This window comes from Varroa jacobsoni, unplaced genomic scaffold, assembly GCF_002532875.2.
Source record: "Varroa jacobsoni isolate VJ856 unplaced genomic scaffold, vjacob_1.0 scaffold_1083, whole genome shotgun sequence".
Classification (NCBI taxonomy): domain Eukaryota; kingdom Metazoa; phylum Arthropoda; class Arachnida; order Mesostigmata; family Varroidae; genus Varroa; species Varroa jacobsoni.
The window spans coordinates 17,428-30,861 of NW_019213985.1; the positions used below are offsets into that span (position 1 = coordinate 17,428).

A 13,434-nucleotide genomic window follows, 5' to 3' on the forward strand; every position below is an offset into this window, starting at 1 on the left:
TATTGAGTTTCTATTTCGGTGAGCAGATTCGGTTTATTTACAATATGGAGCAGACGACACAAATTGGGAACAAACAGAAGCGGCAAAAATGAGACGATTGCAAGTGTTACTTGCGCCATCCACATAGATATAGGAAGTTCACCTATAAGTATAGAAAGTTTTACGCAAAAATTACGTGTGTTTTGTAAAAACTTAACTCAAACTTAATTGTGGTGAGGCTCCTATTCTGCTTTAACTTATGCCAAGACTTGCTGTCATATCCGAGAAGAAATTGTGATATTTCTAATATCAATGCAATTAACTAGATAAATGTTTCAAGTTTTAACGTCCTGTACTGCTGTTGCTGAAGTGTGGTATACCTAATTATTCAAGTACCTAACATTAATTACCTAATTACCTAACAAAGTTATCCACGGTGTATATAATAAACATTAAATTCGCTTCTAAGTTTAGCAAATATAATGTGAAGTTTTTTCCGCTTTCTAAGCTTAACTTCGGGCTGGCTCTTCAAAAACTCAATATTTAATGATGGAAAAGCTTGTAATAATAATAATATAATGAAATATATAATAATATAAAGATAATGTCGTGCTGCATAGCCGAATTGGGAAAAATTTTTATTCGAGCGGAGTTGTTGTGGAACCACTTGTTTAATTCATATAGCATGTACGCTATATGAACGGTAAATATATTCGTATTACTCGAATGGCACCACTCAAGCCCGTTAAAAGTGCAAATAATTCCAATAAAATATTTTTATGCAAGCATTATTTCTTAAATGAAAAAGTCATTTATTTTTTGGAGATGTAGGCGAACGAGGAGATGCATCAGTGTGCTGTCGAAATTTCCCCAGTTATTTATATTCTCAGTGTAGAGCTAGCTTTTTCTATAGGGGAAAGGAGTACCCACTAAACCACGATTGCCTTTTGTTATAGGAGGATGATACTGATACTTTTGTTTGCGGACGCTACCTCAAGACCGAACCAGGTTGATAGAACGAATCGATTTATTATGTCTCTCATGTATGAACGAGTTCGTAAAAAGAATCAAACATCGAAATGTTTATTTGTGTTAGATTATCACAGTGTACCTCTGTAGGAATATATGAGGATCTACGTTTTTCTGTATTATACAGTAACGCTATGATTATCAAGCGTGTGAAGGAACGCCGTTCAAGACGGCTTAAGTCTACCTTTCGCCAATTCTGAATAAATGCATTTTTGAAGCTTCGTGCTGCTTCGACAATCTGGAAACATATATTGGCAAAGTTCACAGCGTAACACTCGAAAAACAGTGTCTTTCTTAAGGAATTAAGCCCGAGGAAAAATCTTTAAAACAAAAAAAGTGCCCCTTACATTTTAATAGTAGCAATGGGTCGACGTTAAAGTTAACATAAAATCTGCGTAAATTGCAACGATACGTGTGTACGGCGATTGCTTTGGATTGGCAAGCTGCAATATATATGGAGACTAGATTCAAATGCGTTTGATTGTATTGTTTAGGCCTGACTAAGTTAATCAACTACGCGGCTAAAACGACGTATTCAGCGTTTTTGCCATATTTCAAGCCTAATTATTTTCTATCGACTTGTAAATACTGTACTTAAAATGTATTAAATTTTGCGCAGTCGAACGCCACTGTCTATCACTATTTATTGCGTTGAATAATGCTTCTTAAAAGCAATAGGCAGGCAAATAAGTTGAAACTTGAGTTTTGTGCAGAGAGACATGGTACGTATTCACGTAACCGGAACCACTGTGTTACGTTGCATACTGAGGCTATTTGTAATTATTGCTCCTAACCGTCGTCCAGCTGAGAGGGGAATAAGCAAAGCTTAAGGAATAAACTCGAAAACCGAAGGGTCACTGATTCTATACTCATGTTTCGTCTAAAAGTGACCTGACTGTTAGACATGTCGTCTTAGTGACGAACAGAATGTAAAAAATAAACTTGATTGACTCAGATAAATAAAAACGCTTTGAAGTAGCTAGCACGCTTGGCACAGCGACCAGATCTACGGACAAATTCAAGCAGGATATTAACGCCATGAAGGACTACGCAGAACGACAAGAGCAACGAAAACGTAGTTCAATATTTTTCCGGTAACGATGAAAAAGATTGCTATAAACCTGTCACTTGTTTGGAACTTCATGAGGTGGCGTGCCAGGAGATGAACTGGCAGGATTTTGCTTTCCGATTCCTGACTGGCGTCGCTTAATCTTCATTTCAAGTAATAATGTAGCGAGTCAGTTTTTTTGCGACACCCCACTCACACTAAGGCCAGTTGAGTTGACTGCAAAATGGAGGCTGACATGGTAGAGTATTTCTTTGTCTGATCTAGTACAGTACAATTTTCCTGAAAATCTAATTTTTGGAGCGTAAATGAATGCACCTTTTTCGCATCATTACCTTCTTCACATAATTATCTGATAACCATGGTGATATGAAAACGTACAGGGATAGTCCTAGAGCGTCAAAACTGATAAGGTGAATCCCTCTTTTAAAAATATTTTTTTAATGCAGCATTACGCGGCTCCTGTTATTCAATTCTATCTTCTGCCGCCTATTACTCACTAAGGATCACATAGGCGTACTCAGGCCTTTTGGCCTAGGTCATACGTAAACCTGGGTATATCAGTTTAGTCGGATTCTTTCTCCTTCATAGGCACCGTTATGTTTTTTTAAAAATCTAAATCGTGGATTAAAAACGAAGAAAATACAAAATCATAAAACATGTCGCCCCAAAAAGAAACTATAGCTGAGCTATCGTTTACATTATATTAGCACTAGAGAAAAAAAAAAATACGTAATGAATTAATTCAATATACTAGGTAACTCATGTAAACGGTCTCGTGAAGTAATCATAGACAATCGACATGAGCGCAGTAAATTTCTGTAGCCGTCATTGAAATGTTTAGCAAATGTGTGAGAAGATTTACTTGTGTCTCCGAACGGACTGTTCCGGTAGAGGTAAACGTAGCGGATGAAAACCCAGTGATATGTGAAACAGAAAATGCTTTAGTCGACTGTATATAATAGTAGGCCATGTCCGTCTCATAGACAATGGTGATGGATGTTAGGCCCTCCTTAAGTCTTGCTTGCTTCTCTTGTTTTTATAGAGTACCTTCGATGGTTCTAAAGCTAACCGCTCAGAGAAAGTAGGCAAAAGACCGATTTAGAAAGTCATGTTCAAAAGGCACTTGTGCAGCTTCTTGTATCTAGTTTCGGAATTCAAAAAATATCACAATACAAAGTGGAACAAGTGGCCTTTGTTCTACTTCGTATCAATAATAAAAAATGTTTTCTTAAACTGAAAGGGTAAAATATAAATGAAAATGGTCAATAGAATAATTATATAGTTGAACAACTACCGGGAATCTTGACGGACTTACTCTGAGGCCAATAAATGATGAATATTCTTGTATTGTTTGGATAATAAAAATTTCTTTGCCGTGCATGCAGCAAGTTTACTAGGGAGATGTGTTTTATCATATGTATTAGAAATACAAAAAATATATTGGGTTATTAATATACAGGACAGAGCTGGGCTGGGCTGGGCTAACTTTTAGGTCTATGCTGTAAGAGGCATTTATCCAGACCATATATATTCGCCAGGCGATTTGATCATGTCAATTTAATTTAGTTCTATGCACTTTACAAAATTTGGAGTCACAACAAATTCATAACAAGAAGTAAAGTTAGATCGTTGCCGAAGTACACGATTGTTTTTTTCCTAGCCAAACATTCAAATATTTAGCAAACCAAATGATATCCATTGATCTTTATGGTGATCATCTCGAAAAGGCAGAAGATAAGCTCTTCTGTCACACACATTAGGCATTACTTTGTCACATGATTTAAATGATGACTGTTCGACCTGCAGCGCTGGCTGACTCAGTGAAACTAACTGCTCATTCAAGTTTGTGTATCTCTACGAACACGTGTCTTTGTAAGCCCGAAAATGGTTGACAGAAAAATCTATTTTTATGCCTGAGGTTACCAATATCGTATGTAACGACTGATACAGAATGCAAACATTGCTACATTTAAAAATTTTCAAACTTAGTGAAAATTAATAAGTGCTTGTCCTTAATTGACCATTTCAACACACCATTTTCACCGCACAAAACGCATTTATTAAAACGTAGAACAGGTATGTTATTTTCTTGAACAGTAAAATTTTATTAACTTTTAGGTGAAAATTAATTTGTTTTGTCACACTAAAAACTAGAAACACAAATAGTATATACGGCGTTTGCAATAGATCTTACAATACATCGATTTACCATGCATGAATAGATTTGACACTTATCAAAATTAAAAAAAAAATTTAATTAAAAACAAAGGTAAAAGTTGTGTTGAAATATTCGATGGCCATTTAGTGTTAACTATAGTGGGAGCTTTTAATTTTTTGTAATGATAATTGAAAAACGATTTTTTGTTTTAAGCAAACATCTACACAATGTAAATGGTGCATTTTATTAATATTCTATACATACTGATCAAAATCGATTTAATATCGTCAGAATCGTTTGAAAACCATTGAGAACATCATTTATTGGTAGCAGCCAGCTCTAAACTTGCGCCAGTAGTTCTGTTACCGCGGCGCCAAAAAGTTATCTGTGTACTTGTTTACAGCGCGCAATTATTTTTAAGAATTATGTGTCTTTAGCGTGTCGAGAACTTGTTAATAACGAAAATCAAGGTCTCTGGATTGGATGCAGCGGGTTCGTGCTTGTAGGTAGTGCCTGTTATTGCATTTATGGGCTAATATAGGAAATTACTCGCTCTATTGTTTAGTTCGTTAGAAACAAATATTTGATTTATTTAAATTTTCTGCTCGATTCAGGATTTCGGGCACAAAACTTAATGTGTTTTATTGATTGTCTGTCTAATAATAGTCGGTTTAATGTCCGGTACAAACGAGCTCGTGGATTAGCTGGTTTGTAGCTAAGAAGACCAACGTTATCTTAAAGCAATGAATTTGTTTCGTTAATGAGCGATAACAAAAGTCACGCAGAATTTTGCAATGTGTGCTGTGTGCCGTATGAGAATATAATCGTTTATGTATAAAGCGTTTACTTCTCATTGATATTGCGGAATCTTCGAGCTCAGTGAATCCGTTTTCCGGGGAGACGTGGGGTCGTTAGATTTCTGGCCATTTTCTCTCGTACGATTTTCGCGTCTTTTTTGTAGTTGATCCTTCCAGTGATTCCTCGGCAGAGATGTCTCCGACAGGTCAACTTGATTTGTTTGCATTTTGAATGCAAATCGAATGTGATCGACAACAGTGATCATGTTGAAGTACTAACAAAATAAATTCAAACAAATAGAACGCAGTTATTATACATACACATATGTATTGTGCCAATATGGTATGACCGAATATTCGGAAATAGTATCAATTGTGAGTAGAATTATTTCGCGGCAAAAGCAATTCGACAAATAATTGCAACGTTTATTTTCCGTCATTTTCCACTCATTGGCCATCGGCCTACATCTGCTTGCCTTTGTCTTGTTTCACCCGTGCAGCTACCATTAGTACCAATATTTCCATTACTATCACATTTTATGACGATACGTAATGGCGTGTATACAGGTCGTGATATTCATAGCCATAGGAACGTACGCAAAACATACGCCCGGCGTTTGACTTCTCGGCCTCTGCTAGAGGGATGCTCGTAAAGCAAACGGATGGACGGACGAACGATATCTACTTTGACTGTTGGAGCATCCCATCAAGGTCAGTTACCTATAAAGCTGCTAAGAAACATCTGGAAGCACTAAATTCGATGAAATGGTACTATCTCTGGGGAAAAGGGTAAACAGTATTTGTTTCGCTCTACCTTCCCGCCTTAGTATTACCAACTAGCTGGCAATTCCCGATCTGAGGAACGTGTGTTAGACACAGATATTCGGATAAGAGGGCGTGCAAGTTAAGGTACATGAGTAGAAACTAAGGCTCAAGTATAAGCCCGTGTGACCAATATTATGACCGACGTCAGCAGATATGGCAGGGAGCAGCTGCCAACATCGCTGCTCGTTTTGTGAAAAGGATCCCGTGTGTGAAAAACCCGGGAGTGGTCGAGTGCATTTTAGCGCAGAGTGCTTCGTGGGTAACGATGGAGGGGGGCTGTTGCTTGCGAAGACTGTGCTTTGACTTGCAGCCGTCTGCCAGCGGCTTTGACTGCCCAGGGGAGGGCGCCTGGTTGGGTACTTTCCTACGGTTGACTGAGCTTAGGGGTGGTGATCTCGATAGAGGACACAAACTTAACTCATAATCAAGATGGATAGCAATCTTGCTCGTCATCTCAACGATAGTACAGAGGAACGGAAGAGGTCGTCGTGCGCACCAATACTCGCTAACGGCTTTAGCCTCAGAAGCATATCGACTTGTACCCCGTTGGCCCTTTTATCCTGCCGCCTCAGTCGCACAGTAGCTGTCCATGTATAATAACGATGTATGGAGGTTCCTGTAAGTCTTCGGCCAGCCGGAACTTCGGCAGAAGTGACAAGCGGCCATGCTGCGCAAGCTCGCTCACCTATTATACAGACAGACAAACACGTACACATGTACACACATACCCATACCAAACCGGGCGTACATAAGTCGCTCTCATAGTCATCAATGTCGTTGTGATTATCTTGTGAGCGATTTTTGTAAAGCGCTGCGCTCCATAGGGAAGGAGTAAAGCGACCAACGAGAAGGACTTCAGCGTGGCCAACTAATCTTCTGTTTTCTTTGACCAAACAGGGTTCTACGGGGGAAAATAAGGCCGGGCTGACTCTGTTTATGATTGAGCGCCACTGCCAAGCTGTGTTATGCTTCCAAGGAACTTATTAAGCTAGTTCCGTCTAAGTTTCCCGGTAACCGTCATGTCGACGTACGTGGTCCACACAAACCCTATTGAAGCTCTCTCCATATAGTCTCCATTATAGCATTTTCGTTGAGCTTGTCTCGACCGTCGGCGTTGTGGTCGATTGTATCCTCGGCCGTATCGTTTTCTTCGGCCTGACATTAGGGCGGGTCACTAGCCGCTTTATACTGAAGCAGTGCTTATAAGCGCCAATCAACGTAACCTGTCGTCCGGATAATGACTGGATCCGGGTGCATCCGCCAGGGAATGAGCATAACAAGCAGCGTTAGTGGCAGAGCTCGGCCACAGTTAGTGTTGGCAGGCCGCGTACGTATGGCGGCATTATTATATATTCGCGACGCATCACCACGTCGCAAAAAGATACACGCCGACAGCATTCCAATCATGGACACGAAGAATCTTCACCAAAAACATCGTCTCTGTCGGTGAGCAAAACTAGCTCATGGGTACGCTACCGGACCAAGCCAACAGGCACACAGATATCCACAAAAGACACTAGATCCTAAGGACTCAATATTTTTTTTCAGGTATAGAGCCAAAGAGAGAGAGAGTGGGATATATAGCTCGTTGACGCAAGCGGTTGCTCCTGCTGCCACGGAAACCTGTGTAGCGGCCGCTGCGTTGGCCGGTACCGGCGGTTGAGGCAGCAGACTAATAGAAGAAGGTCGAGTGTGCGAACTGAATGTACATTATGTATGGACGGATGGACAGCAATGGCGAAGAAAAGGAAGAAAAACACAAATGAGTCCTTTGGGGAATGATGGAAGTGGAACTGCGTCCGATTATGGAGAAGACGGGGAAACCCTGAAGGACCAGTTTGTTGGTGGTCCTTCACTAGGGCTGTTCCTTCCGTCCTGATGAGAAGTCGATAAGAAAGAAACGTTGCGAACGAAAGCTTTTGGGCGAAACAAAGAACCAAGAAACTACTGCCGTCATTATTGTATAACCAAGGGCATATAGCTTATTACAAACAGCCATAACAACAGTAGCAATAGCAAACCACAATTTGTTAGTTATTGAATTAGCTAACATTATGTTAGCGACGTGTTACACCTGCAAGAGTTCTGTAATAATTATGTGATACTGTGTAGCCGTGAAAATGTTCGGGGCTTCAGATAAGGCTCCTCATAGCACTAGTAGGTACTATAAGAAGTTTTGTCTGAATTTCCCCAAATCTAGGCTATAATGCCTAATTTAAAGAACGCGATAATCATTGAAGGACATATACACAAAACGTTTGCCTTCTATTGTTGAGGTGGCCAACCAACTCATCAACGTTGTAATCTAGAAGGGGCACTCGATAATTGAATTTTCTGTCGGAACGAATATTTCGTATACTTGACTTTTTTTTTACTAAATTTAATGCTATTAATAGCACGCTAATCGTCATAGACTATACTAGAAAAATCCGAATCTAACATCGACCGATATGATGATACATTCCCAAACTACTGATTAAGGCTTTGATTTTTCCGAATCGTTCGCTTTACATTTCACGTTCATAAATTATGGATCCGATAGAGTTCTCTAAGAGCTAGAGTAGTTCGAAAGCGTCAGATAACCTGCAAATGATTTATTTTTGGCAGGAGAGTTCTGGAAGTTAAGAAACTGGGTGGAAAACCTTCACAAGCACATAGTTCTAGAAGGTGTATCTCTTGATTTATAAGCGCATTGATATGTTTAGGTTCAAGCACACAAAGACGAACAAAACAATTATCTTGCATCGGCTTACACGTGAGTCTGATACTCCACATAAGGCGCCACGATAATATAAAGCGTTTATCTATATTTCGAATAAAAAACAGTATAGACTATACTTGCCGTGTCTCGTTTTTCTCGGGTGAGATGTTCGACGACGACTTCTCCAATGTTGATTAGCAATGCGAAACAAAGACCCAAAAAGAGTAGAATAAAAGCACCTGAAAGGTCCCCTGGCGAGAGGGTTCTGAGTTCGACCTTCTGCTCATTGATGCTGTCGTCATCACCATCATCGACGTCGTCAAAGTCACCGTCGTTATCTACATCGCAAAATCTGCGGTTGAAATCACACGAGTACAAAGACGGAGAGCGGGGAAAAATACACGGAACGTATTAAATTTGAATATTTTCCAAGGGCATAAAATGGGCTAGATGCATAACTAACTAATAAAGGCATTATATACACGTGTACGTATATAGATGTATATGTATATATATACACAGGCTTAACCTGTTCGTTTGCAATTCGAATTGATGTTTGAGCGTCGTCGCCTCCCTAAAACACGCCAGTAGCTAGGGCTGCTAATTAGAAAAGCATAGCGTATAAGAACACGGTACAACTTTTAAGGGTGACAGTAATACTTTTATATCGAAAGAACTCATATCTATTGATATGTTACTATGCTGGTACATGTATCCAGTTTGTAAGCTTTTATCTGCCTACGAGAATAGAAGAGTATTAAATTCAAGCACCTTATTTGAACCAATCCACCGGTTTAGTGTACTTAAAACCTTGTGAAGCTGGTAAGTCATTATAAAAAACAGACAAGGAGTGAGAGTATATTTCTGCATTTGACACGGCGATCCACAAGAAAATCAGCCTAAGCTATATTAAACATCAGTGATTTTCAGTTCAAGTTTATTTACCTTTCTTATGATAGCTTAGTCGGTAATGTATTTGCTTACTAATCATAGGGACATATTATGGTCTAGGCTCGAATCTATAGGGCATAAACGGACTTTGTTTCCTAGTGGGAGCCAACCGTTTGATGGAGTTCCCGACGGCGACACTTGACGTAAAACTCGAAACACAAAGAAATTTATGTATCTAGAGAACTTTGTTGAATGAAGTGAAAAAAAGCCCTTCTCGAACAGTACGCTTTTTAATTAGTCAAGCAGCGAAAAAATGTCAATTCAAAATCCGGTCTTTTTTTTTTCTTGCTCTTTATATTAAGTTTATCAGTCATGTATAAATATGTAAAGTGGTCATATTTCAAGTCAATAATATTTTAGTTATTTTATAAAGAACGCGTAAAATGGGCTAATGAACAGCGTCATAAGCCTCATAGGTAGAACTCAAGGTCCTTTTTGAAGGTTCCTAAGGTCTAATTGCTAGCGCCTTTCATTGTCTAACGTTGGTTACGTGTCCATGAGACATGATAGTTTACAGTATTTACCACAACAATCTATCAGCCAAGTGCACGCTTTAGCTGCTCTTCTTTGCGAGTTAAACCAAAAGGCCACATTGGGTTGCATACTGGAACCCGCGTACTCGCCCCAACTCATGCTGTATATATATTCTAGTTTCGTCTTAAATCATATAAAGGTAAGTACCGTCGAACATCCACCGATCCGCCGTCATCAGTTTCCATCATTGAGTCCTCCAGAGACAATTCGGAAAGGAATCGCAACAACAAGATCTCGCAACAGTAGCAACACCGGTCCGCTGCGTAACTATCATCAGTGTTTGTTACGTATATGAGCAATCGGAGCCATTTTTTGCCCTACCCCTTTCTCCAAAGTTCACGCGGCCTGCCTGACAGTGTTGCGCGACGCGTTTTTCCACCGGTTTTTCTTCGCTTCTGTTCGGCGGCTTCAGCCGGCATGGTTTTGGTCTTCTCTGTCTCTCTTTTCAAGAGCAAGGATTTAGCCTGCCGTCATCGCCACCCGTTTGGCCTGACCAACAGAGTTTTCTTTTTGAACTCTTTATAAGAGTGTTCTCAGACGAACCGTCCACCTCTTGCGAGCCTTCGTTCACCTCGATCTTTGAAGATTTTTTTCCACGCAGCCTTCGTCTCCCATCCTTTTTTCTCGACGGACAGCAATCGTCGCACAGACAACGTTACCAATCTTCGCTGGACTAGCAGGGTTACCAGCAGAACTAGCAGAAGAGGGAGCCATATCACCTACAAAAATGCCCCCTGACGTTGCTTTCCGCACATGAGTTGCAACTATGTCACCTATTATCGCTAAGCGGTGCAGCCTCTGGCCAGTGGCCTGCGGTTAACCCGTCCTTTCTTCATTCAATCAGGCAATATGATGTGTACGTATACTTGTGCGTATGTGCTTGTGGCTTGTGCGCATGATCGGATCGTGGTGCAGAATCGGCCTTGAGATGCCCGTTAGCGGTCGCTGGAGGTGAAAACGTTCGATTGTGGCTGATTCCTCAACCTCGGTATTGTAGGTTGAATTTTATCCAATCGCCAAAGAAGTTGCAACCCAACGGTGAAAGTGCACCCCAATGGTTGAAGTAGCATATATAGCGTACATCTTAGTGGAAGCCAGGTGAGCTGCCAACCAAAATACGTTTTATAGGCGAAACAAGCCGAAAGAGATCACGTAGTGAAGTGACGGACCTACAGACAAGGGCCGATGGCTTGTGCCCCTCTGGGCGCTGTGCATCAAATCGGAACGGTAGAAGAAGGACGTGGCAATAAGTCGAGACGAATAGAGAAGAGGGGCGAAAAACTGTTTCTGAATTCGAAGTTATTTTTTGCAATCGTCTTTTGTAGCAGCTTTGCAAGCTACGTGCATCTCGGCACAGTTCTTTGGATATGCTTGACTAGCTGTTAAGGTTAAGATGATGAAAAACACAAAGTAATTCTAGATGATTCAGGTCGTTTTCTGGGTTTCAAAGCGATAAAAAATTGCCAGGGGGCCGAGAGGATCGTAGTGGTTCATAAACGTGGTACAGATCAGATGTATGATGATCAGACATGTCAGAAGCGCATAGGTTTGATCGCAGCGCACTTATTACCTGAACAAATCCTTAACAAAATAGAGTAACATCAAAAAAATATCCACCACCGATATCCCAAAGGGAGAGTGATACCTATTAACGTAGATGTGCATGAAAATTACGTACATATTCGATCAGATTTGCTAAGTTTTTTTGTTTCAATGCTTGTACACTATTAAGATTAAGCTTAAAGTATAACCTGATCCTTTTATCTTATGTTCATCACGGCCAGTCCAAAGAAGCGTTGCTGTCACTTAGATCGATCGATGAAACTCAAAATAGACTGTTGTTATGTATACCTATTATATGTAGTCGCAAAAACGGAATATATCGTTTAATAGGTAAACGAAGTAGAAAGGAAAAAAGTAGACTCCCACCTTTTGGTCTTCCACCATCGCTCTTCACGTTCCTGAAGAATGCCTTTAGCTTGTAGGTTAAGTACGATTTCAGATAAAAGGCGGTTTGTCTTGCCGGGATTCTCTGAAATGTTATACAAGAAAAAGATAGGTTGAAATTTTATAAGAAATATCGTGTTCATTGAGGAATATTAAATACTACGGTTTCATCGATCATTTTTGTATCGAAACCCTTAAACATAAATTTGTCTGCTTTGGCGAAAGTAAAATAATGAACGAGAATTGCGAAGTTAAGGAATTTTGTGTCCAAATGTATCGTTGGCATAGTATATTCCTTTCGAGAAGAAAGTCAATAACTTTAAGTCATTGGAAGATAATATATTAAGATTAACATTTAGCCCGACTTGTCATACTTTTGTCATAGAATTTCATTAAGCTTATGACGAGCCAGATTTTTACCAAAATTATTTTCATTTATTTCCAAATTATATAGTAATGTTCCCCTTTCCATTTTCGGAACAACTTATACTGCCGATAATATATATATGACAAATGATGATATATATATACATATGGTTTTTAATCCTACTTTTTGACATTTGTCTCGACACCCAACCAGGGGCGCTCTACGTACTTGGTCACTGTTATTACACTTACTTTTATTTAAGGCAATACCATACGAGGCATGATTGGCAAAAGGTTTTGTCATAACGAGATCGCAAGAGGAAGCCACCAGATATTTAGCTGAGGCGTATTCCATAATGAAAGCTAGATGTTCATCTTGGGATATCTTGGCTAGGGCATGGGTCATGTTTTTGACTTTGGGTGTTTCATCTTTGAACATTCGTTTGTTGATTTCCCAAAGAACAGGTGCATGCGATGTCTGAAAAAAAAACAGACAATTTTTCCTTATCAAGCAGTAATTGCCGAAAAAGTTGGTTAATAATAAGTAACTATGAAAGATTTCGTTCAAGACTAAAAGGTCGAAACGATTAACGCGAGTAAATTAATGTTGCAATAATTCACATAATAGAACAGGTATCCAACTGCAATGCAGCCTACCTACATTGCTAAACAAACACCATTAAAAAACGTTCAGAGACGTATCATTAACTTTAAATCCGGACTCTATCAAAATGTTCCATCTTTTAAAAAGGCTATCTTCTTTTCTTATAACTAAATGTTAATGATCAATATGGTCTCAATGGGGATGTGAAAATGTTTGAATATATGCACTACCTATTTTTTTGCAAAAGGCCAGTTAGCATTAGGTCTACTGTCCTCTGTACCTATGTCCTATGTACATGTACGGGCCCAGTCCCGGACATGTGAATGAGGCGTAATTTTTCCTTATATATATATATATATATATATATATATATATATATTACTGAGAGTGTACTTTTAATGATAAAGATGGACCTAAATTCAGTTTTCCAGGTCCTCACCTAAAAGAAACGTCGGTCGCGTCATCGCTTTTCAT

At 39.5% G+C, this 13,434-nt stretch overlaps 1 protein-coding gene and 1 long non-coding RNA gene across 6 annotated transcripts in view; one reads left to right on the top strand and one right to left on the bottom strand.

The window, feature by feature from the left end:
- The first annotated feature begins 115 nt into the window (after nt 1-115).
- LOC111266446 (uncharacterized) lies at nt 116-3,470 on the top strand. Its single transcript, XR_002684102.2, has 2 exons — nt 116-212; nt 936-3,470. It is a non-coding gene; the product is annotated as an uncharacterized LOC111266446 (long non-coding RNA).
- A 643-nt stretch (nt 3,471-4,113) lies between these two features.
- LOC111266441 (glutamate receptor ionotropic, kainate 2) overlaps nt 4,114-13,434 on the bottom strand; it is a 113,267-nt gene continuing 103,946 nt past the window's right edge. For all 5 annotated transcript variants that reach the window (XM_086970900.1, XM_086970899.1, XM_022843922.2 and 2 more), the window contains 4 exons: nt 12,609-12,834; nt 11,973-12,075; nt 8,700-8,910; nt 4,114-5,307 (listed from right to left, as the gene is read on the bottom strand). In XM_086970900.1, the coding sequence (XP_086827026.1) occupies nt 5,086-5,307; nt 8,700-8,910; nt 11,973-12,075; nt 12,609-12,834 (762 nt within the window). In that variant the 3' untranslated portion in view covers nt 4,114-5,085. The remainder of the gene's footprint in view (nt 5,308-8,699; nt 8,911-11,972; nt 12,076-12,608; nt 12,835-13,434) is intronic.